Consider the following 25744-nt stretch of genomic DNA (forward strand, 5'->3'; position numbering starts at 1 on the left):
AAAGGACAGTTAAGGGCGGCTGAAGGATACTCAAACCCGGCATACAGCCCTCCACCATATGTGGCTCATGGAAAGATACCAATGGGGGACGGGAGGAGAGAAGAGCAGACTGTAGAGATAGGAAACGATGAGTGGGTAGCTGCACAGATATTGTTGAAATTACGAGGATCACTAACTGGAGAGGAAAGGGAGGCGGTAAAGAGAACAAACGAGGATAGTGAAAGAGAGAGTGAAATGAGGGGAGAGGAGCTGCTACGGCAGAAGGAAGAGATTTTGGAGGAAAGATTAGCTAAACTAAGGGATGAGCAGAATGAACTGATAAAACAACTTGAGGGGGAGGAAAGAGAGAGAGTGAGGAAAAGGAAAGAAGGTAAGGACGAATTGGAAAAATTAAGGGAGCAAAGTGAGGAGAGAAAGAGGGAAGCTGTAAGGGTAAAAGCAGCAGCAGAAAGGGTATCAAGAGTAGTGATGAGGGAGAAGAAGAAGGAAGAAGAAGAAAATGAAAAAGAAATGGAAATATGGAGGAGGAGGATAATATCAGAGACAGCTAAAAAATATGAAGAGGGGAAGGTAATAGAGAGTATAGTAGAAAGAGAAAGGGTGAAATGGGAAAGGAGGAGAGAGGATGAAAGGATATTGGAACAGATGAGCAACGAAGTAATGGAGGAATTAAAAAGGAAAAGAGAGGAAAATAGTAGGGAGATGGAGGAGAGGAGTGAAGGGGAGAGAGAAGAGAGTAAGAGGGAGAGTGAAAGATGGGGAGAAGTATATAAAAATAGAGAGGTAGCAACAACGTCAGCACTAAGGGGAACAGGTGGTAACAACGGAAAGGAAGAGGGAGACCTAATAGACTTAAAAACTGTAACAATAAAAGGAAAAAAGGCAGAGTGGGGGGCGCAATTTATGAATGATTTTTGTAGTGAGGATGGAAGGAAGAGTGAAAGGGAAAGCTTAGATAAGCTATACCTCACTAGAACAAACATAGATTCGCCATGGGTGAGTAGAAGATGGGAGGAGCTGGAGAGAAGTAAGGAGGAAGTGAAAAGAATGGGAGAAACACAAACTAACGAACACACGCCACCGACGCTCACCAACCAACACACGCCACCCACATCACCATCACGCTCTCTAACGCCACACCCCACATGTTCAACAACTGCACGCTCTCTGCACAGAATAAAGCTCGCACCCTTCATGGACGAAGTTACACCTTATGCATGTCGGCTTAGGGACCTCCCTAGTCGCAGGCAAGACAGGCAAACAGACGTGCCAATATTGAACACAGGAAAGGATGAAAAAAGGGGAAAGGAAGAAGAGGGAGGTAGGAGAAGAGGTAGTAAGGAAGGATTTGAAGTAGTAAAAGGAATGGGGGAAGAGGAGGGGTGTGAAGAGTTAACATCATGGAGCATAAAGGATGACACAAGACAGAATGTAATGCCACTGCTGGAGAGAGGAGGGGTTAGACCACAATATGTACCTTGGAAACATACGGATAAGGAAAACATAAAATGTAGGCTCCCATCATTAAGTGGAGGTGCGGGTAAATGGATATATGAAATGGAAAAACACACCGCAGGACAGAAACTAGCAGTGGGAGATGTTAAGGGCCTGTTAATATCAATATTAGGGGATAGAGCGGATGACATTTGGAAAAGAGCGGGATTCCATGGGGTAACAATAACAAACACATCGCATGATGGGGCACCATTTGCAAACTGCAGACATGCGCTATGGCAGGCACTAAGAGTGCAGTACCCAGACACATGAGACATAGGAGCCATTACTTCCCGTAAGATGGGTGAGAACGAGGATCCTGTTGATTATATCCAGGATATTCAAGAGAAGTGGCGCATGGAAACTAGAGAACAATGGGACAAAACACCAGCCATATTTTATCATATACTAGTACAAGGGCTCCCAGAAGGAGTTCAGAGACAATTAAAGAAAGTAGTGGGGATGGAAGCAAAACCATGGCCGGAAATACAACTGACTATAGTACATCACTGTAGAACATGGCAAGGAAAAATGAAACAAAAGGAAGAGGACAGGAAAACAGAAGAGGCCAAATTAGTACAGAAAAAACTTACTAAATATACCATGGAAGGGGCACTAATAACTGCGCCAACACCAATGGCCCAAAGCCCAACGCAAGTAGTGGCTGCACAAAATCCAGCTCAAATAGCGCCTCCACAAGAGGTAATAGAGCAAGTGCTGCCTCTGCAATCACACGCACAGAACATGGGAGGAGGGTACCCAATGCAAGGAGCTGGGTATTATAATTATAATAGAGGGAGAGGAGGGTTTATGAGGGGAAGAGGATACGGATATAATACCCAACAACAGGCTGGGGGACTCAGAAATAACTACCAGACAGGGCAACCAGTATACCAGGACAACACAGGGAACTTCCCATGGCAAAACAGGGAACCACCCGTGTGTTGGAGCTGCGGACTATTAGGACACATGTCACGTACATGCAGGGTCAGGCCAGGAACACCAGCATGGAACGAACAAGCACAACATAGGACATCACAAGAACAGCAGGGCATACAACCACAGCAGATGTCACCACAAGGGAGTGACCAACACTATTCCCTACCACAACAACAAATAAAACAATACCTGCCACAAGTAACTGGTGCAGCGTTAATACGACCACCACCACAACCTGAACGAACGCAATTGGGTGGGGTGACGGTGTTGGGGCACAACCCTTACACAGGGAATGGCCAGTCATTGTACCCCCAATAGGACAGCCCACAGACGGCCTTGGTGTGTCCCATCCTGTCAGTAACACCTAATAGTGCGGAGGAGCCACGCATAGAGGTAACGATAGGTGACAAAAAATTATCATTCCTTGTTGACACCGGGGCAACCCGGTCTTGCATAAGGGAAGGTAAGTTTAAGATGTCAGGCGAAGCCATGAACACACAAGGGTTTTCTGGGGCTAAAGGGTTGGTTCCATTTACTGATAACGTTCCGCTATCTATTGGAGATTACGATCTGTCAGTACCACTTTTGTATTATAGTGCCTCACCAGTAAACATACTGGGGAGGGACATAATGAACAGATTAAATATGACGATCTCCTTTACAGAGGATGGCATAATTTGCTCTACTCCAGGGATTAACATGCTTGCAGCACGACAGATTTTGCAAGCATACTGTGGACAGATAGCGATCAGGGCGGAGCCGGTAGACGGCGAGCTATTCCAGTACGGAACAGACATGGCATTTGCATGGATGCCAGGGATAGGAGGGAAAATATGGAGGAGACCAGCAGCCTATCTATTCCGACCAGAAACACCAGCTAATGAACTGGAAGGGAAGGTCCTTGCAGTGGACATTGAGAGCATTATTGCAACAGCTGATTATGTTGCTGTGCACGCCCAAGATAAAGAAGGGAGAGCATGGAGGGCGGTGATAGCACTAGCAGAAGGATGTAGGCTGACCCAGGTGTCAGATGAAGAGTTGTTTTCAGAAGAAAAGGAGGAAAATGAAATGGTGTTCATGATGAGTGTAGAAATGTGGCTAACAGTGGCTCACAAACAAGTGGCACAGAAAATTGCAATGGCACTTGAGGCACCCGCTGGCACACCAGTCCCATTTTTTAAAGAAGATATGTCAAAGGTGCCAAAATCATTATGGACTATTAGCCCTTATGATGTAGGATGCATTAAAAGCATAGGGGGTGTAAGGATAAAATTAAAAAAGGGTGCCATACTACCAAGAGTGAAACAATACCCATTGTCAAGAGAGGCAGATGAGGGCATATACGAAACCATAACAGCCCTTATAAACAATGGCATATTGGTCCCCTCAGAATCCCCATGCAACACAGCTGTGTACCCGGTGCGCAAGGCTAAAGGAGGGTCTTGGCGGTTCATACAGGACCTCAGACCGTTGAACAACATAGTAGAAGCAGAGTATCCAGTAACAGCAAACCCGGCCACAATTTTGTGTGGCATTCCAGCAGAAGCATCACGGTTTACAGTGATTGACCTTAAAAATGCTTTTTTCTCAATACCATTACACCCAGACTCACAAGACTTGACAAGCTTCACTTACCGAAATAGGAAGTGGAAACATACCAGATTACCACAGGGATATTGTGAATCACCTTCAATTTTCAATAGGGTAATACAGATGGATTTGGGTAACGTGGAGTTGGAAAGCACAGTGTTACAGTATGTGGATGACATAATAATTTGCAGTACAAATGAAGATAAATGTAGAGAGGACTCATTAAAAATGTTGACGATATTGGCTGAAAAGGGGTACAAGGTAGACATGGAAAAGATACAATACTGTCAGGAACAGGTACTTTACATTGGCCAACTGATATCACAATATGGAAGAAGGATTGCACCACAAAGAGCACAGGCAATATCAGGCACTCCCGTGCCACAGACTGTAAGAGAACTGCAGCAATTTCTGGGACTGTGCAACTACTGTAGAGCATGGGTATTTGATTACAGCTCTTACATAGGACCCCTGCTTGAGGGTTTGAAGGAAGCAAATAAAGGGGAGAAAAAGTTGGGATGGACTATGGAAATGAAGGAGGCATTTGATGAATTAAAAGAAGCAATATCAACTGCTCCAGTACTAGCATCCCCAGACTATGAGCGACGATTTTTTATATTTTCACATTGCGACTCAGCAGTAATGAAAGCAGTATTGGCCCAAAAGACTAGCATGGGCTATAAACCAGTAGCATTTTACAGCGGTCACTTAGATCCAATAATGTTAGGACAATTCTCTTGCGAACAAGGCCTTGCTGCAGCTGCATTTGCAGTAGAAAAAGCATCATCAATAACTATGGGGTGTCCAACTACACTATTTGTAGAACATGCACTATTTGCGATATTGAATAAACCTAAGTCCACACTGACGACACAGAGGGCAACAGGTTATGAGATTATTTTGTCCAAAGCTGAACTGGCAATTGTTAGATGTAGCACGGTTAACCCTGCAAGGTTCCTAGCAGAAGTAATTGAAGAGGGAGATTACGCCCACGACTGCACCCAAGTAACTGAGATGTACTCATGTACTAGGAAAGTTGAAGAAAACGCACTAGAGGGAGGTGAGCTTTTGTTTATTGATGGGTCATCAACTATTGATCAAGGAGACGGGATAAGGAGGACTGGGGCAGCAGTAGTACAAATGATGGAAGCGCCAGTGTGTGTGGCTATTAAGTGTGTACAATTACCACAGCATTACTCTGCTCAAGCGGCGGAACTGGTTGCACTCATATTGGCACTAAAGGAAAGTTTTGATAAAAAAGTTACTATATATTCCGACAGTGCATATGTTACATCCACTGTCCACTCAGGGCTATCAAAGTGGAGAAGAAGAGGGTTTAGGAGAGCTGACGGCACTCCAGTACAACATGCCCTCTTGTTGGCTGAACTAATTGAAGTAATAAACGATCCCCAAGAACTAGCCCTAGTAAAATGCACAGCACACACCAATGGAGAAGACTATATATCAAAAGGAAATGCAGCAGCAGACGCACATGCAAAATATGCTGCATATTTTGGTGAGATATGGAACCCCACAGACTCACAGAGAGGGAGAGGGAGGGGAATAGCGAGGGAGATGTTAATAAAAGAAGGGTACACCCATCTCCCAGCCACCCAGATTATGGAGTTACAAGCGGCTGCACCAATGGCCGAAAAAGAAGTATGGGTGAAAAGAGGATGCACAATGTCACCAACCGACGCACTATGGCGCCAGGGTGGCACTGGGAAAGTTGTAATACCATTGGCATTGTTAATTACCGCCTTGAACCAATTACATCACCCTGCCCATACAGGCAAAGAAATAATAGCAGCACGAATTAGAGAAGATTGGTTCTGTCCCGAGTTAACATCCCATGTGTCAAATTTTATCAGCAATTGCCTTACATGTCAACAGTTCACGGCCGGTCATACTTTAAAGGTGATAAGAGGTACCATACCCCGACCAGAAGGACCTTTTCGGCACCTCCACATTGACTATGTTGATATGATCAACATTTGTCAAGGCAATAGATACATGATAGTAGTAGTATGCCCATTTTCTAGGTGGATCGAAGCAGGGCCCTGTTCACACCCTGATGCGTTTAGAGCAGCCAAATTTATAGTAAGGGAGGTATTCCCCAGGTGGGGAGTGTGCGAGGTGTTAAGATCAGACAACGGACCCCATTTCGCAAATGAAATGTTCCAGCATATCACATCCCTACTGAACATTAAACACAAATTTGCATGTGCGTACCACCCACAGGCCAATGGTGTATGTGAACGCCTGAATGGCCTATTGAAGGAGGCAATTGCTAAAATACAGCAAACAACAAAGAAAAGTTGGTTGTATTGCCTTCCGTTAGCACTGTTCGAACTTAGAAACAGGCCAGGGTCCGACCACCACCTCACCCCACACGAGGTGGTTACTGGACGCCAAATGCGCCTTCCCCTAACACCAACGTCAAGGGCATTCACCGACCAAGAAAGTTCTGCGAATGTGTTAGGTGATGAAATGTATCAATATGTGTCTTCTTTGATTACTAGCGTTGTGTTTGTGTCTCAACAGCTCGAGCGCACACGGGGCGGGTCCACCAGCAACCAAGAAATAGACGAAAATACAGAATTGGGAAAGGAGAACTTGTGCCAACTTGCCAAAGGTGACCACGTACTACTTCGAAATTTTAATAGAAAGTGGAACCAGCAGAGGTTCACTGGCCCCCATTTAGTAGAGGACGTATCAACAAGAGCAGTAAAACTAAAGGATAAGCGTGCGTGGAACCACCTGCATGATGTAAAAATCTACAAACTGCAGACCCGCCCCAGCGCCAACGACAGGTCCATTGGAAAAACGCCAACAACATCCCCGGCAGCGGAAGAAAACACAACCACAGACAACGACCCAATTGTTCCCTCGGAGAGAATAACGGACGAAGAAGGGGGTGATCCCCACACTGCCCACCCCATGGTCACACGTTCAAAGAGTAAAACTGCTCCCGCCATCTGAGCAAACCCCCCCCCCATTGACTACTAAATACAATTGTAATAAAAACTAAGGACTTCGCTTGCACCAATACACATGTAAACACGTGAATGTTCTCTTTTTCTCTCGCACATACAGGAGCTGCGTAATATTGTATTGTTAAGAAAAGTTATCTAACAAATTCAGTGTGCAGGCGTAGATGGTGCTGCCAGACGATAGTTACCCAGAAGAATTGTCACACCAATTTGTATACGAAATAAAAAGGCCAACATACTTAAAAAAGAAAAGGGTACGTGTATACTACACGGCCTTCCTCCTGGCCATAGAAAATTACATGCCCCACCTCCGCCCATACTTGCCGGTCTTGAGAGACCGATCACTTAGAGTAGCGTGGGAGCAACTCTTCACCTGGGCACTGAATGACTATTTGATAGGGAGAGCTTAATGAAACAAAACTAACATTTAATAACAAGCACTTTTTGAGAATTTTTAGGCGGGCAACTTTAACGTCGCAAGAATACGCTGCCAGGACTGCAGCAAGGTAAGAGCAAATATGTCGGTGAGGTTAGCATATGTAATAAAAATAATAGGGATTTTTATGATCACCGGAGTTTTGGCTGCCTCTGTATGGCAGTACAGCTATGCTATGAGTTTTTTTGCTGCACCCAAACCTAATGTACCCCACCTCCCTGCTGCAACAGGTGTTACGTCAGGTGGTAACAGTAACAATGAACAAAAGCGAAATAAAGTTAAACGCAGCACATACTCAGACAATAAAGGTATTGATAATTATGTACAAGATTCAGCACACGTCACAAACAACATATGGTACCAGCACATGACCCGCATTGGTAAGCAGACAACTGAGGATAGCTGTTACGTTTGCTCATTAATACCATACGCCATGAGCGCTTCACGAACATTTGTTGCCACAGAAATAGATGAAAAAACAGCACAGTGCATAATATATTTGGCCCTGTTCCAAACGAAAGGAAGATTCCAAGGAACAGTAGTGCACATGACATGGAAAACACGAGACTCATACCCATATGAAAACAACTTCCTCAAGACCTATCTGAGTTATCACAAGACCAGTTTACATGCTGAAGCATTCAGATACATAACAAGTGGTCCTGAAAAAGGAGAAACAAAGAAGGTAACACTGCAGTATCTACCATGTGATTGGTACGCCACGGAAGTTCCGGGTAAACAAGGATGCTGGGAGAGGCCATTACTGACGATAACAGGAAAGGTGTTCCTGGGTACCAGCTGGGAGATAGGAGTGGTTGGCAGCAACATGGTAACAAAAGAAACTATCTCAACCATCGAGACACACAATCATCGATGTTGGACGACATGGATCAAGTATGTACCAATGCTCACGTGGGTAGAAGAAGATGAAGACCCGATAACTATATTACCATTGACTGCGCCCAAAGTATGTTACCAGCATAAAGGAGAGGTGGACGTGGGATATAACACCAATTGTGCAAGTGTGATGGAGTTACCTGAGGGGGGAGCGGGAACAGCAGTAATAATGGACCATTATTGGGCCTGCGGAGAAAAGGCATATCATACACTGCCTCCCCTGTGGAGTGGTGTGTGCACAATGGTACACGTCAATGTACCATCACTAGTGGTACCTAAGAAGCATGTCGATGTGGCGAAATTTCCGAAAATGGATGAAGGAGACAGGAGAAGAAAGAGATCTGCACCACTCCAGAAGGAGCAAGAAAACAGGACCAACAGCAATGATACTGTCCTAAACAGGAGAAAAAGACAAGGAGAGCCATTAACAGGAAATTATCTGTGGGGAAGGTCGGAAACGGAACTAACATCAATACCGCCAGAACACAGACTATTCAGCAGAGCAGCAATGTTCTTCTCCTCAATAATACATCCGGGACTGCAGGCATACGCAAACGCAAAATGGCTGCAAATAACCAGATGGGAACTAATGATGACCATAAATTCGACAGTAAATGGGTTTAACGCAATTAAAGAGGAGCTGCGAGCTGTAAGGATGGTAGCACTACAGAACAGATATGTATTGGACCTTCTCACAGCAATGGAAGGAGGAGTTTGTGCAAAGATAGGACAATCATGCTGCACGTTCATACCTGCCAACGATGCCGACAATGGTACACTAACAGAAGCAGTTTCACAATTGGCCCAGATGCACTCCAAAATGATGGACGAAAGTAACGGCGTAAACAAGGATAAAAGCTGGTTTTCACTATTATGGTCATGGATGCCATCTTGGCTGTCAGATGGACTGAAAATAATAGTGGGATGTGCTATTTTGGCTGGAGCTGCACTGATAATAATTAGATTTTGGAAAGCCCGGAAGGCGCGCTCAACTGATGAGTTGCTGGAAATGGTGGGAATGCACCCCTTGATGCCAGCGGATGACGGCCAGCACACAGGTGTGATAATACACGAAAGGGAGAAGTTGCGCACCCAAATCATCGCCAATCATCTAGACCCACCATCAGTGAAGATCGAGAACCCAAGGAACCCTAGGAGCTACATAGGAAGATGGGTGTACTGTACTCCTGGAGGAACATGCGAATACATGTATTGGTCATTTGAAGATCACGTAAACCATTATGGACATCTCGGAGGGATAACCAAGATATGGAGAGTAAGAGGAGATAACGAGAAGGATATGTTTGTGGTCGACAAGTCGACCAGAGGGGGGACTGAAGTGGGAGAATGGAAAACCAGACTCCCGTCCTTCACCTCTCGCGCTTGGCCTAGAGGGTCGCGGCCCAGACACCCGCCACGAGAAGAGTTTGCCCATTTACCAGATGACCAAATACCCTGGTACAGAAACATACGGATGTGTCCATCTGCCTGCCCAACAGCCCGCACTGGCCATGCCGACACCTGCGGCACGGACCAACTAGACTGAAATCTACACATCGTTAGAGATGCCATGACGACCTAGATAACGGGAAGCACCGCTGAACTATTATACACGCTGAACATTTCCACACCAATCTACACGAAGAACATACTCAGTGCTCTGACGTAGGCGACAGGCTTATTCACGGACGTGCATCTTTATTATTTTTACATAGGCTTTCAGAATGCAGAAACGCAAGACGCACCATGAGCTCATTTATAACGCTTGCTCACGCTTCTCTTGAAACCCGTTACCATCATGAGAGATATAATGGAAACACGATACTGGCCATGAAACTGTATGCCACTATAACCTAAAGCATCCATGCACTAAATGGATTACTCGTGCACCAGGCCCAAGTAGGCCTCAAGCAAGAGTTCCCGTGGACATTAACAAAGCAAAAGTCAGGTTGCTGAGCCTGCAGAAAGAACCCAGTGGAGCAACCAGCCAAGGTCGTAATGTTGCAAACCCACAGTCAAGAAACAAATCTTCAAAGGCACGATGTTGCAACCTCGCACTCCACGTACCAATGTTAAAATCATATCTGCAAATTAAACCAGACATACAGTGGAAAAACAATATTAATTGTGCAGAATTATGCCTCAAACACGGTCCCTCCCCACGTGACCAAGCCGAACCTGACGAGATGCCAAAACCCAGGAGAGAAAAGGCGTCTGGGTACCTCGCTACGAGACGCAGGCCGACACACTTGAAAGGCTCAATGGACACCTGCTACAGTGGGAACGGTCAGTCTCCCACCTATGAATAAATCCTCACATTGCCTGCACGTACCCATATTGAAACACTGTTGCAACCACAGGTGCACCGTGTGCTGGGAACAACGGTGGTCCCAGGCTGGGGAGCTCACGGATGCACCAATCAGAACATGAGGTTCTTATCTCAGACGTCAGTAACGTTAGCCAATCCTCAGGGGTCTTCATGTAACAATTCTTATGTATCTAATTGTAGGGACAACCCAGATATACCACCTGACTACATCTTAACCACTAATATCATTCTCTATATGCGTACTATACTAACCCCACCACTCGAGCAACCAATCAAGAGTGGCGATAGGTTCTTTTGGTAACTTTTTGGAATGACGCAAGTAGCGCGTCATAATGTAGTAAAAAGGGCCTGCGAGCCCCACTATTGTGTGTGTGTCAGGACGAACGCGTACGCTCCTTGACCCATCCCTGCCGTTTGCATAATAAACGACAGAAGTTGCCTTGCTCCTTGTGTGTGCCTCATACTCTGTCTCGATCCGAGATATACACGGGAGGAGTTGGGGCCTCCCTGCCCGGAGGTCTGCGGACGGCCCGGCCGACCCCGGCAGAATCCCCCCGACACCTTGACTGGTGTAGGGCAAATCCATCCAGTAGTTTAAAAAAATATTTGACTGATAAGGACGGTCCCCCTGCTCCTTAAAACTTTTATATCGGCCTTGATGTTTTGTACAGCAGAGAGGCAGAGTGAGGCTAATAAGTTTGACATGCTGGGTGGGTTTGGATGATGTTTTTATAAAACCAGGGATTGTCTGCTGCCCCCCAAACTAGAAAAGTTGGGAACAATTTGTCAAAAAATGAAAAGGTTATTAAGAATGGTGTGAATAGTGTATAGTGGCCCCAGCATGTAAAATGTCCACAGCCGTAGGCCGTGATCACCTAGTGGGTCCAAAAGAAACATATTGGAGGAACATCTGCAGTGGACACGGCCAAAGGCTGTGGCTACTAGAATGGCTGAAGGCAATGGCTAGTGGCCTGGTAGTGTTTTAAAATATACTGTGGGCACGGCCGAAGGCCTTGACTAGTGGGCCCAAAAGCCATGTATAGTTGCCACTGGCGTAGGCCGTGGCCAACTAGTGGGTGTAAAATAAACATATTGGGGGAACATATACAGTGGACAGGGCCGAAGGCCACCGCTAGTGGCTCATAACAAAACTATGGTATAAGAAAACCCTTGAAATTCACTAAAAAACTTTAGTTAAGGTGCAGTTAAGTTGACCAGATTTAACGCAACAAAACCCTTGAAATTGAACAGATGTGGGAAGTCATGAGCAACTTAACTCAGCGAGTTATTGTTGCAAAGCCCATGAGCACATGGGTCGAGTTAAGCTGGTCATGACTTCCCACATCCGCTGAATTTCAAGGGTTTTGTTGCGTTAAATCTGGTAAACTTAACTACAATTGAACAAAAGTTTTTTTCAGTGAATATATATCAATATATATATTTTTATATTATAGGGTGGCGGTCGCCGCCCAATAGTTAAGGTGAGTCAGACTCCCATAGGAACCCCTCAAAGTTCTATCGTTGGTAACAGATTTAACCGAAATTACGAAAGTGATTAAGGACGCATGCCCCCCCCCATCCCCAGATGGCAAAGTTTTGTAAAGATTTGTAAAAAAAATTGAAAGGTTATTGAGGAGACAAAAAAATTTATTTTTTCCAAAAGTGCAGCCTACTTCCCATTCATTTTCCCATAGACAGACAAAGTCATTTTGTGCCAAAGCGCACAGCCCAAACCACTGGACTGATTTGGACCATGTCTGAAACAACTTGGGCACGAAGAGTTGACTCGCGCTCGATGCGTGGTTTGAGGTTATTCCGTACAGTAGTTATTTAAATATTTGACAGAGAAGGGAGTGCCCCTTCTCAGAAATCGATAGCTAAATCTCAGAGATTTACCCAAAACTGGGTGTTTTTAGAAATTAAACGACCACCATTTTGTTTATCTCTCGATGCGAGAGATAACCGCGGCTATAGCATATGATATGAGAAAATGAAACGCAGGACAAAAAACATTTGCAGGTTAAAAAAACATGCAAATACCATGAAGGTATGGTTGGGGTGTGGCTAGAGGGCACCAAGTGAAATTTGCAAGTTGGAGGGGGTCTAGGCACTGGGTTTGCAACACAAAGCTTTCTGTAGCCTCAAATAGCCGAAATCTCAAAGCATACTGCGTCACAGAAACAGCTTGTGTTGTGAGGGGAAAGGGAGAGGGCAGGGGAGGTGAGGAGGCCATCTGGGGAGTGGGGGGAGCTGGCACAGATGAGGGGGCACTTGGTGAGGCAGGAAAGCATTTATTTATTTTTTGTCCATTTTTCGGACATTCACTGCTATCTTCAGGTCTACAAAGTACTAAGTATAGCTGCAGGTACAGGTAGTTCCGTTACCGCGCAGTTATTTTTTTATGACATTTTGACAGATATAGGGACATCAGGTGTGAAAAATTACTGCCCATGGCCGGTGACACAATTGCCATCCAGGTCTCCCATCCATGTAGTAACCAGGACAGACCCTGCTTGGCGAGGAAGGGGCCAGCCTCCGAGGGCTATGTTGCCCGATAAATAAGTTACAAGACCACTTGGAGAAATGGGCCGGCCCTTTCCTTGCTTTTGAAGCTAAGCAGGTACAGTCCCGATTTGAAGCTAAGAAGGGTCAGTCTTGGTTACTGCATTAATGGAGGACCGAATGGGCATGCAATTTTTTTTTTTAAACCATGCTATTGTCAGTCCTTGAAGGTTTTGCACTCGGAGACCATTTTTTGCCTTTTGCTGAATTGCATTCTGACATTTGTAGTTTCACAGTCAAGATGGGGGCAATAATGCCACAATTGTACACTTTTTGCCTAACAGTTCTATAAGGATTTATATATTTGAGTGACACTATGGTATGTGTACTTTTCAAGTTAGCTTTATAAAAACAGAGTATTGTTGAAAGCCACATATGGGGGTGGGCAGGGGAAATGATGAGAGGGCAAGTAAGTCCTGAGTATTTTCCCTCGATGTGGCAGGAGTGTTTGCATTCCTGGACACTGTTGCAGTTATTTTCCCCTGATTGTAGCTGCTTTTCAGAGCATTAGTAAAGGACACATGTGAGTGGACAACGTAACCTTATTTTAGAGGTCGAACACAAACCCTGTTTTTTTATTTTTTATTTTTAGGCTGGCAAGCTTGCTTAAGTATTTGGCTACCAGGGTTTTATTAGGTTGTCATGTTCACAGTACAGATGCTTACCCACAAGACCACAAGCACTTGTTTTGTATTGGGATTTTGTTTTCCATGGAATATTTCATTACAGAATGCTGGGTTTAAAAGGCGAGCACCTTTTAAACTTTGCCAGCATATTTATTGGAAGACTTCCACTCTCATGATATTTATCTGGTGGTCATTACTATTTTTAAAAATCCAGTGCCTTTCTGTCTTGATCACTTTCTTCTAAGGAGAAGGTCAATTGAACTACATTTGTATATTTCACTTTAAAATGTATGATCACTTACTGTGATCACTTACTTACACTTACACCTACTTACACTCACTTACATGATACATATTCATGGGTGCCAGCTTTTGATTTTCGCTATGGGGGAAAAAATACCTGTGTCATGATGCCTACCCCCGGGCATCCGGAACAAGCCCATCAGCCCCGGGAGCAGGCATCCAGACATTTACAAAAACCCCAGCAGCCCCAGCTTGGGGCTGTCTGGGTCCAGTCCTGGCACCGTAGGCACCAGGCTCATAATAAAAATCGGTCCTGGCGCCATAGGCGCCAGGCTCATAGACATTACTTACCTCATGCAGACCATGCTGCAAATAAATCCAAGACAACGTGAGGCCTGGATGGGACTATTTTACTACAGGGACTATTTTTTACTCGGGTGTGGTCCTGGGGAACTTCTTTCCTGGAACTACTTTGGAGGCTATTTAAACCACGCCTGAACAGCAGCACATGCTTCGTGTTATTCTGCATCCAGCAGCGTGACTCTCACTGTGCCTGCAGCCAGCATCCAGTCTTCTGCCACGGCCGCGTGCCTGCAGCCAGCATCCAGTCTTCTGCCAGGCGCCTCGAATCCGGAGCTCCTAGAATAAAGAGGAAGAAAAGGACAAGGTTAGAAAACGAACTTATTTCAAATTCCTCACCTGATTCCAGATCCATTTCATCTCCCGACCTGAAAAGTACATCCGTCCTGCACGCGTCGCTTCGCCAGCTCCAGCGCGGCGCCATACTCACCAGTTCTCACAGCATCTTTCGATCCGGCACTGTCTCCATCATTTCTGCACTGTACTCCGGCACCTAGGGGCACAAGAATAACAAGGTGAGCCAAGGGAATCAACAAATACCTCTTACCACCATAGACTTACCTGATTTACCAACGGCGGTATTCTCCATATCTTCATATGCCGCATCTGTAAAGAGGGAGAAAAACAACACGTTAACGCATGCAATCAGTTACCAGACAGCGTTGGGTAACACAGACTCTTACCTGAACGCCAGCAGCAGCTACGAGACCTTCTTCTCACAAACTCAGTTGCAACTTAAGGAAGGAAGGGGACAAGAGTGAACATCGGGCACATTGAACTCTTTGAACTTGATACTTACCAATCCCGCCTGGGACTTCAGAGTCAATGCTTACCAGAACTCTCCCAACGTCTTCAAACCAGTGAAGTAACTGGTATCTACGCGCCCCTGTAAGACACGCAGGATGGAGAGCTCATCTTTTACAAACATAAGGTGAGGTTACTAAGGGGATATCGGAGGTGATTAGTGGGGGAGAGCGAGAACAGTTGGGAGGCCATCACTAAAACCCACAGGTGGCTAATCCCTGTCTCCACTTGCAGGAAAATACTTCTTCGAGTCCAGCAGACAAGACTAGGCGGGCCAGTCCAGACAGTCATCTCTGCCCTACACATCACGTTGACGGAGACCGCAGCTGTCCGGGTCTGATCGACACCCCTCTGGGGTCCAGGTGAGCGTAACAACCTGGGCATATGTTATTATTGCAGCTGATCATTTTTTACCCTTTTCTGTGCTGCTTAAATGTGGTTAGTTAGGGGTCATGCGATGCATCCTAACAGTCACCAAGAGATCAGCCATAAAATAAGGGGCTTGTAGCACGCTGCTTAACCAAAGTGTGTGATCCTCAGTAAATAATGTAATCTCACTGCGCATTGACTAAAAACATTGCAAGTTCTCAAAGCCTGCAATCTCGTATACAAAATTAAGAAAATAGATCTGTTTACACCTTCAGTGGGTTTCCCATCCATGTAGTAACCTGGCCTGGAGTAGTAACCATGCTACTGTCAGTTCCTGAAAGTTTTGAACTTGGAGACAATTTGTTTGCCTTTTGCTGAATTCCATTCTTGTATTTGTGGTCTTCCAGTCAAGATGAAGGGAATAATGCCACAATTGTACACTTTTTCCCTAACCTAGTTCTATAAGGATTTATATATTTGAGTGACACTATGGTATGTGCAATTTTCAAGTTATCTTTATAAAGCTGAGTATTATTGAAAGCCAGCCATGGGGGTGAGGAGGGGAAACGATGAGAGGACAAGTAATTCATGAGTTTCCAATCCTGGACACTGGTGCAGTTATTTCCCCCTGATTGTGGCTTTTCAGGGCACAAGTAAAGGACACATGGGTGAAGTGTGCACATTTTCTTCGGAGAGCGAACGCAACACATGGTGTTTTTTGAGGTTGGCAAGCCTGCTGAAGTATTTGGCTACAACGATTTTACTCAGGTTGTTGTGTTCCCAGTGCAGACGCTTACCCACAAGACCAGAAGCACTTGTTTCATTTTGGGATTTTGTTTACCAGGGAATATTTTGTGACAGATTTCTGGGTTTAAAAGGTGAGGACCTTTTATAGTTTGCCAGCAAATTTGTTGGAGCATTTCCTCGCTCTTTTCTGGTGTTCATTACTTTTTTTTTTAAAAAGTCCAGCGCTATTTTGTTTTGCATACTTTCTTCTAAGGGGGAAGGTCAAATGAACTACATTTGTATATTTCACTTTAAGATATATGCTCACTTACTGTGCCAGATTTTGATTTTCGCTATTGGTGCAGAACATACCTGGGCATATGTTTTTCTTGCAACTGGTCATTTTTCCCCCATTTCTGTGCTGCTTAAATGTGGTTAGTTGGGGTTGTGCGATGTATCACAACAGTCACCAAGAGACCAGCCATAAAACAAGGGGCTTGGAGCACGCTGCTTAAGTGTGTGGTCCATGGCAAATAATTTAATCTTCTCCAGCATGGGGTCTGGCATGGATTCACATGCTCATGAATATTCCCTGTCGTCAGGCCGGGAATCCTCGGTAAAAAATCAGTATCAGTTTCGTTTCTGATCTGTCTTTCTCAGTAGTAACCAATCACTGGTCTCTGGGTCATACTGCCCCCAGCCAATGAATGCCCTCTCCCTAAGCCCCGCCTCTGGCAGCCATCTTCAGATTTTTATCGCACGCTCAAGTGTTGGGAGTCCTCGTGTTTAGCTCTCGACCTTTTGCTGCGTTTTCACACTTTTTCAAAGAGAATTTCTAATTTTACGGTCAAATAGAGCCTCAAGCTCCACCGTCTCTACATCCGATTAACGGGTATCCATGTCAGATTTTTCTCTGCACCCCTCAAGGGTGAAGATTTCGTCGAGTTACGCTTCTTGGGGGATTCCAGAGGTTTCTGCGGCCTACCCGAACATGGCCCAGGAGAAAGGAAGCTCGACGCCAGGAAAGCTGTTCAGGGTTTGCCCTGGATGCCAGCTACAGAATGTGTTCAAGGAGGATGAGCATTCGAAATGTCTCTACTGCCTTCATGAGGACAAAACGCACGTGGAGAAGGACTGTGCGTTTTGCAGGAACATGTCGGAACGGACCATCAGGGACCAACACCTTCGTCTCTCCAACTGGCTGGAAGGAAGGAGTCCGTCAGGTGAGAAGAAGAAGAAGTCCGAGTGGTCTTCTAAGTCCTGTGAGGGCGCCCCGGCGACGGGGGCCCAACAGAAGGCAAAGCACTGCGAGTCCGCGGGCACCGGGAGCGCTGAACGGTCGGGCTCTTTGGCTGCTAGGCAGGGCACGCCTTCCCCGGCTCCATCAACCACGAGCCAACGCTCTGGTTCGAGGAAGAGGAAATCCGAGAACCCGGGTAAGCTTCTGGAGAGGCCCCGGTCGATCTCGAAGGATTCGGCCGAGGGGGAGCGAGGCGGTGACCCTCCCCCCAAAGTGAAGGCCTCAAGCACGCCTAAGGCGGTGAAGGCCTTGATTCACCCGGCCAAGGCCTCTATCGAGGGATTCGCAGCGGCCCTGGCACAGCCTGTGGAGGCTACACCAGTGGAGGCGACCTCGGGGCCCAGAGTCTCCCTGCCTCCGCGGAAGGAAGCCTCTTTCAGACCCATCAAGAAGACCCCTGTGAAGACCCCGGCGGAAAAAGAGGGGGGGGGGCGGTGGCCATTGTGGACACAGACACAGCATCCGAGGAGGAGCTGGTAGAAGTCTTAGAGGGCCTCGACGAGGGCGTCGAAGAGGCCTGTCCCCAAGGGAGGGATCCCGACGAGGGTGACGACGAGAGCGACGGCGGCACCGGCGAGGGTCCTAGTCACCTGTTGCTTCCGGAGCCGCAAGATAACTCGGCGGCCATTTGTTGGCAATACAATCCTTATGTTCGGAGATAAGGACGAGATTGCCCTTACCACCGACGGAGGACCCGGAACCAGGCTCGACGGAGGAACCAGAGCCAGGCCCGGTGGGAAGCCCCCCGAACAAGAGAAGACAGATCCATACAGCCCCGCCTTTTCAGCCCTCGCTGCCTGCTCGGCCCTTACCCACGTCCCCCATCCCTGGGGATGACATGGGAACGGACACGGACACGACGGGTACCAACGACGACGGCGGTGACGACGGGACGGAGCTCCAATCGCCAGCCCGGGCCTCCCCGTCCGACGAGATCGGATCTTTCCATGCAATGATCGCCAGGGCATCCGAGCTTTTTCAGCTCTGCCCCGAGAAGAAGGAAGGATTCCTTTACCAACGGCGCGAGGTCAAGAGGAAGGCAGTCCTCGCCGTGCCTCTGCTGGATGACATCTGGGACGAGGGTCTCACCCTTCTCAAGAACCCGTCTACGACGCCTGCCAAGAGGGATTGGTACGAGAAGTAGTACCGGGTCCCCGACGCAGCCCATTTGTGCCTGAGGGCACAACCGACCCCTGACTCGGTCGTCTCAGCGCGGCCAAGAAGAAAGCGGGGGGGCATTAGCCTCAACTTCCCCGCCTGACGGCGAAGGGAAGAAACTGGACGCAATGGGACGACGAGTTATCTCGTCGGCGGCAACAACGATTAAGGCGGCCAACACCCTCGCGATCGTGGCCCGCTATGACAGGGAGTTATGGTACAAGATCGCCTCCCTGTTGGACTTCCTACTGGATGACAAGAGGGTCGAGGCCCTGGAGATCTTGCAAGAAGGCGAAGTGGCGTCGGACCACGCCATTACGGTGGCAACAGACATTGCCGACACTGGTTTCGCCAGCTAGGCAACAGCGTTTGCCTTAGACAACGAGGTTGGCTGAAGGCGACGGATTTCCGCCAGGATTTACAAGCCAAGGTGTTGGACATGTCGTTCGACGGGGACGGGAACAACCTGTTTGGGAAAATGTTGGATGAGTCCCTCCAAGCCATCAAGGCGGACACGGAGACAGCAAGGGCCCTAGGCGTTCTCTGGCAACAAAGGGCGTCCTTTACAGGATGCCTCCAAGGGATTCGGCAGTGGCTCCTCTACGTACCGCCAAGCGGCCGCTCCTCGTCACACGAAGCCTATAGAGGACGAGGCAAGTCAGGTGGGCCCCGCCGTCGTCGCCAGGGAGGCCAAGGCGGCAAGGCGTCCTCCAAGCAAGATTGACATGATTGTCGGGCCCCCACCGAAGCACCCCGGTGGGAGGCCGGCTGGCGAAGTTCGTCAGCGTGTGGGAGTCCATCTCCCCCGACCGTTGGGTGCTGGACGTCCTGGCCCAGGGGCATGCCCTCAAATTTCTAAAAATGTGCCCCCGTATTCCACCCGTGGTCAGGAAGGAAAATCACGTCCCTCCACTGCTATTGGAGGTAAGGGCGTTGCTCAAAAAAGGTGCCATCGAGCTCGTCCCGAAGAGGCTCCGGGGCTCCGGAGTATACTCAAGGTACTTCCTAGTGAAAAAGAAGACAGGAGGATGGCGCCCCATCCTGGACCTGCGACGACTCAACAAGTACATCAAGGCACAGAAGTTCCGGATGGTCACCCTCCAGCACGTGCTGGGACAGCTGGAGGAGGGCGATTTCCTGTCGTCGTTGGATTTGGAAGATGCGTACTTCCACATCCCCATTCTGGACAGCGAAAGTTCCTCAGGTTCGTGGTCCAAGGACGGCACTACCAGTTCAAGGCCCTCCCGTTCGGATTGAAGTCGGCACCCAGGGTGTTCACCAAGTGCCTCGCACTGGTGGGGGCGCGGCTGCGCCTGCAGGGGATCCACGTCTACCCCTACCTGGACGACTGGCTCATCCGGAGGTAAAGTCGGAGGTAAAGGATGAAGGCCATCCTGGGCAATCCTGGGCAAGGTGCAGTGTCTGCTGGCCACGGACGTGGCCAGGGTGAGGTCCATCAAGGCCCTCCTCGGGATGATGTCCTCCTGCATATATCTTGTGCGCCTGTGCAGGCTTCGGATGCGCCCTCTGCAAGAGTTCCTCGACTCCCGCTGGAAGCGATGGGCAGCTTCGAGGACAGGATCCCGCTCGACGAGACCTTCCGACGAGCGATTTGGTGGTGGGGCACCCGCACTCATCTGACGGCAGGCACAGACGTTCAGACCCCATCCCACCAGATAACGGTGACGACGGATGCCTCCCTGGAAGGGTGGGGAGCACACACTGGAGAACTTCACGCGAGAGGCCTTTGGCTCCCGGAGGAGAAGACGCTCCACATCAACATCATGGAGCTCTGTGTAGTGTTCTGGGCCCTCAGGTCCTTTCTCCCGTCCCTCAAGGGCAAGGTGGTGAGAATCTTCACCGACAACAACACCACAATGTTCTACATCCGGAAGCAGGGAGGAACCAGATCCCCAACCCTCTCAAAGGAAGCCCAGGATCTGTGGCATTGGGCCGTCGCCCAAGGGATGTTTCTGGTGCCCTTTCATCTGACAGGGATAAAGAACACCATTGCCGACTCACTCAGCAGAGAGCTGCACTCGTGCCACGAGTGGGAGCTACGTCAGGATCAAGTGGATCGACTCTTCCGACGATGGGGGAAAACCGCAGATCGACCTGTTCGCGACGGCGACAAACTCCAAGTGCCAGAGGTTCGCCAGCAGGGTTCCCCAGCCGAGGAGCATGGGCGATGCTTTCTCGTTACCCTGGGACGGCCTGTTCCTATATGCGTTCCCTCCTTTGCTGTTGCTGCTCCGACTAGTCAACCAGCTCAAGAGGTCCCGGTGTAGGATGATCCTAGTCGCACCGGCGTGGCAGAGGCAGATCTGGTTCCCGGACCTTCTGGACTTGTCAGCGTCCCCACCAGTCAAGCTGCCGACGGACGCGGATCTTCTCTCCAGAGAAGGAGGTCCCATACTTCATCACGACCCAGAGTCATTGAACTTGCAGGCCTGGCTCCTGCAGCACTAGAGTTTGGAGGGTACAATATCCCGGCTGACTGCAGAGAGGTCCTTGCAAAAGCCAAGGCGTCCTCAACTCTCAAGTGCTACGGACATAAGTGAAAGAGGTTCTCTGTCTGGCGCCGTGCACAGAGGATTAACCCTCTACGGATTACAGCCCCTCAAGTGCTGCCGTACCTACTGTCGCTGGCCAAGGCTGAACTGGGTCAATCCTCCATCAAGATACATCTGGCTGCGATCTCCTGATACACCAGAACCACAGGACGGGCGTCCTTGTGGTCCCATCGCCTGGTGAAGGAATTTATGAAGGGACTGTTCCGATCGTTCCTGCCGGTGAAGGCCCCTGCCCCGGCGTGGGAACTCAACGTGGTGCTGACCAGGCTCATGGGGGCACCATTCGAGCCCCTGCATTCAGCACCACTGAAATTCCTGTCGTGGAAGACTGCGTTTCTTGTGGCCATCACCTCTGAACGGTGAGTGGGAGAGATCCAGGCCCTATCCTGCAAGCCTCCATACTTGACTTTTCACGACACGACACGAGGGTGGTGCTGAGGACGCACCCCTCTTTTATGCCCAAGTTGCCGTCGGACTTCCACCTCAACGAGCCCTTGGTGTTACCTGTTTTCTTCCCGTCCCCTTCGTCACCGGCCGAGAGGACTTTGCACTTCCTGGATGTGGCTGTAGTTCTACGTGGACCACACGAAGAGTTTTGGGAAGACATCACAGCTTTTTGTGAACTTTGGACCTGTGAACCAAGGGAAGGCTGTCTCGAAGGCTTCCATTTCCAGATAGCTCTCCGGCTGCATCACGCACTGTCATCGGTTGGCTAACTGACCGTTGTCTGGCCGTCCGAGAGCCCATTCGACCAGAGCTATCGCTGCTACCACGGCGTTCTTGTCTGGTGTGCCCCTGCTGGACATCTGCAGGGCTGCTACGTGGAGGTCGACGCACACCTTCACGAGATTCTACTGCATCGACCAGGATTCCAGGGAGGAGTCCAGGGTCGGCCAAGCGGTGCTGCGCAACCTGTTCGCCTAAGGTGAGCCTGGTGAGGAGGTAAGAACTGCTTAATGTTGAGTTTTGATGTAATGCTTAATGTTGAGCCTTTTTTCCACCTCCCGTTGGTTGTGCATGTATGTACTGCTATGCATTCTTATATTCATGAGCATGTGAATCCATGCCAGACCCCATGCTGGAGAAGGAACAAGTTACTTACCTGTAACTGTTGTTCTCCAGCATGGGTCTGGCATGGATTCACATGCGAACCCTCCCTCCTACCTCTCTACGGCTCTTCACTTGGTCATACTGCCACTTTGCGTGCTACCAAATCTGAAGATGGCTGCCAGAGGCGGGGCCTAGGGAGAGGGCAGTCATTGGCTGGGGGCAGTATGACCCAGAGTCCAGTGATTGGTTACTACTGAGAAAGACAGATCAGAAACTAAAATGATACTGATTTTTTCTTTACCGAGGATTCCCGGCCTGATGACGGGGAATATTCATGAGCATGTGAATCCATGCCAGACCCATGCTGGAGAACAACAGTTACAGGTAAGTAAATTGTTCCTTACTGTGCATTGCCTAAAAACATTGTGAGTTCCCAAAGCCTGCAATCTTTTATATATAACAATACCACTGTCAAAACAGGGCAAAATCAGTTTGTGGTTGATGAACGTCTTTCAGCAATGGGTTTATTTATTTCACGCCAAAGCCCGCAAGCATCAGGGCACGTAAAAGACAGGAAGACTCCATAATAGATCGTAAAGAGTTAGCACAGCAGACTCAACTAAATAATACAGTTTTCAGATGCTTACGAAAGGTCCAAATATTTTTTTTCCATGCGCAGGTGCACTGGCAGCTTGTTCCTGGCCTGTGTGGCAAGAACGGGAAAAGATCTACCTTTGTCTCTGGCACACTTGCTGTGCTGCGAGGACACATTGAGTGCATGGTACCATCAGAATGGGTAGTTTGTGTTGAGTAATGCTCTGTGAAGCTCTCCCTTAAGTAGGACAGTGCCAGACCGTGAAGAGATTTGAATGTTAGAACATTGACCTTCAAAGGTATTCTGGCTGAGACTGGCAACCAGTGTAGGTCCTTTCTATATGTAGAAATGTGTTAATTTTTGGATACTCCTTTAACGATGCGAAAAGCATTGTTCTGCAGAATCTGCAGTTTTTGTATGCATCGCTTACTTGCACAAATCAGCAAGGCATTGCAGTAGTCAAGTCTTGGCATTATAGTTGCTCTTAACAAAGTAATATAGTTCTTAGTAGAAACATATGGCTTAACCAACCGTAACAGCCTTAGATGATATTGACATTTTTTCACTACACCATTTACATGTACATCCGCCCCATGGAGGCTTCGAAGAATACTCTCAAAGTTTTCACCTTCAGTACAACGTCAATGCAATGATTATAGTAAATCTGGAATATTCCATACCTAGTTTGGCTCTCACCTGGGTTGAACGAAAAATTAAGAGCTCAATTTCCACGCCATTAAGGCATAGCCAGTTCGTTGACATCCAGTTTTTAACTTTTTCAAAGATATAAGAAATGTTCTTATCATCTTCAACACAGTTTCCACTCAGTTCAATAATGAGCTGAGTGTCCTCAGCATAATTAGTACATTGTTCATCTCAAGTTCTCCAATAGATCACAGGAGCGGGTGTACACATCAGAGAGTGCTGGGGAAAGGCAAGCGCCCTGAGGCACACCGCAAATAATCAGAGCTGGCTCCCAGTAGGCCTTTCACCAACAAACTCTTGATCTCCTATGTTTGAGGAATGAATTCATCCATTCTAAGACATTTACAGAGCAACAAGCTGTACCGGCCAAGGAAGTAATGTGTGTAATGTAATGTAGTTAGCAAGGTCAAAGACAGCTGATAGATCTAATAACATCAGCAGCCCCGATTTCCTTTTATCAATGACATTCAACATCTGAGTTTACAAGTCAACCAGTGCAGTCTTAGTAACATGGTGAGATCTAAAGCCCAATTGTCTTGGATGTATGGTTGTCTTGGAAATGATTGTTTCTTCCAAGTGTCCTTGCAGCTGTACCGTAGCCATTGTATCTATTATTTTTAACAAAAAAGGCATGTCTGTAATAGGCCTAAGATATGTTTTTGGGTCTTTTGGGTCTTGATCTGGCTTCATAATTCTTGATCTTACCTGGAACAGTATTACAAGCAAAGGTTGCATTTGTAAACCATGCTTATCCGGGCCTTGCATTTCCCAGGCGGGATATTTTGTGATTAAAACTCTGGTCCATGTTATAAAGAAAACCTTTGGGAGAGAGCTGCTATTATTTAAAACACTTATACTTTAACCCTTCCCATAACACGGAGACGACTGCAGGCAGCATCAACACGCTATTGGAAGCATTATAAAGGTTTAGAAGTGCAACTCCAATCCAAGGAGAAACATTTTTTTTAAATAAACAAAGGGGATTAGATCACTTAGTCCAGCCAGCAAGGTTATATGTAAGCTGCTGGACATCATTCAGTTATTTTGTTAGAATATTTAAACAGAAGAAAGGTGATACATTGGCCCAAAAGAAGACACTTGTTCTGTAAGGTCGAAACATGTGTTGGCAGGAGCATATTAATCACTAATTGAAATTAAATTTGAACTTGAAGAATCTGTTGAACACTCTCATTTGCAAAAAATGTGAACAAATACTGATACTGATTGATAAAACTGTATATTAAGGAGACGATTGTTCAATGGTATATGCGCAGTGGTTGAATCAATACCTTGTCTGTTGTCTTCCCATAACAGGTTGTCACACTACGGTAACTTAATGGCACATGATGACAGTGTAACGAAGAATGATTTTGTGGATATTTGCTAATAAAAGTACTTTATTTAGAGTGTTGTTTAATGCCATTTCCTTTCTCTCTGCAGCTATCTCCCGTGGTTTGAAGTTTTTTACAAGCTGCTCAACATCTTGGCGGATTACACTGCCAAAGCACAGGTATGGTCACTGATCAGTCGTTTACAGAATGTTTCAAAACGTGGGCTGTCTGACTGATTATGCTTATCCAGTGCTTGAAATTGGAAAAATGTACTCGGGGAACCCTCTCATCCTCGCAGAGGAGGGGCAGAGGTGTGGCTTGGATGGGGCATAGGGGCGTAGTCCCAGACAAGGTCACCAATACAGACCATCCTCATAGAACCCAATCCAGACGATTTTGCATAAAAGCAAAGAACATTATGAGAACATAAGTATGTCCGGAATTTAAAATTGGAAACATGCATTATTGTGATTAAGTAAGAAACCCTTTTGAGCGAATAATGGAAGTTGAGCTCTGCAGCTTTAATTGGTCACACTACTCGCCATAAGAAAAAAATGCCTCTACATTGCAGGACATATATACCAGTCTGGACAGCTACAAGAGGTATGTGAGGCTGTGTGTGTTTCTGTATTCAGTTGCCTATGCTGAGGCTCAAAGTGTCTGT

At 47.4% G+C, this 25744-nt stretch overlaps 1 protein-coding gene across 4 annotated transcripts in view; it reads left to right on the plus strand.

Moving 5' to 3' along the window:
* The window catches only part of DENND1A (DENN domain containing 1A), a 2718319-nt gene that overhangs the window by 862215 nt on the left and 1830360 nt on the right, over nt 1-25744 (plus strand). For all 4 annotated transcript variants that reach the window (XM_069609457.1, XM_069609459.1, XM_069609458.1 and 1 more), the window contains exon 6: nt 25190-25259. In XM_069609457.1, coding sequence (XP_069465558.1) covers nt 25190-25259 — 70 coding nt within the window. The remainder of the gene's footprint in view (nt 1-25189; nt 25260-25744) is intronic.

Source organism: Ambystoma mexicanum, chromosome 8 (genome assembly GCF_040938575.1).
Source record: "Ambystoma mexicanum isolate Mex_15411 chromosome 8, UKY_AmexF1_1, whole genome shotgun sequence".
NCBI lineage: Eukaryota > Metazoa > Chordata > Amphibia > Caudata > Ambystomatidae > Ambystoma > Ambystoma mexicanum.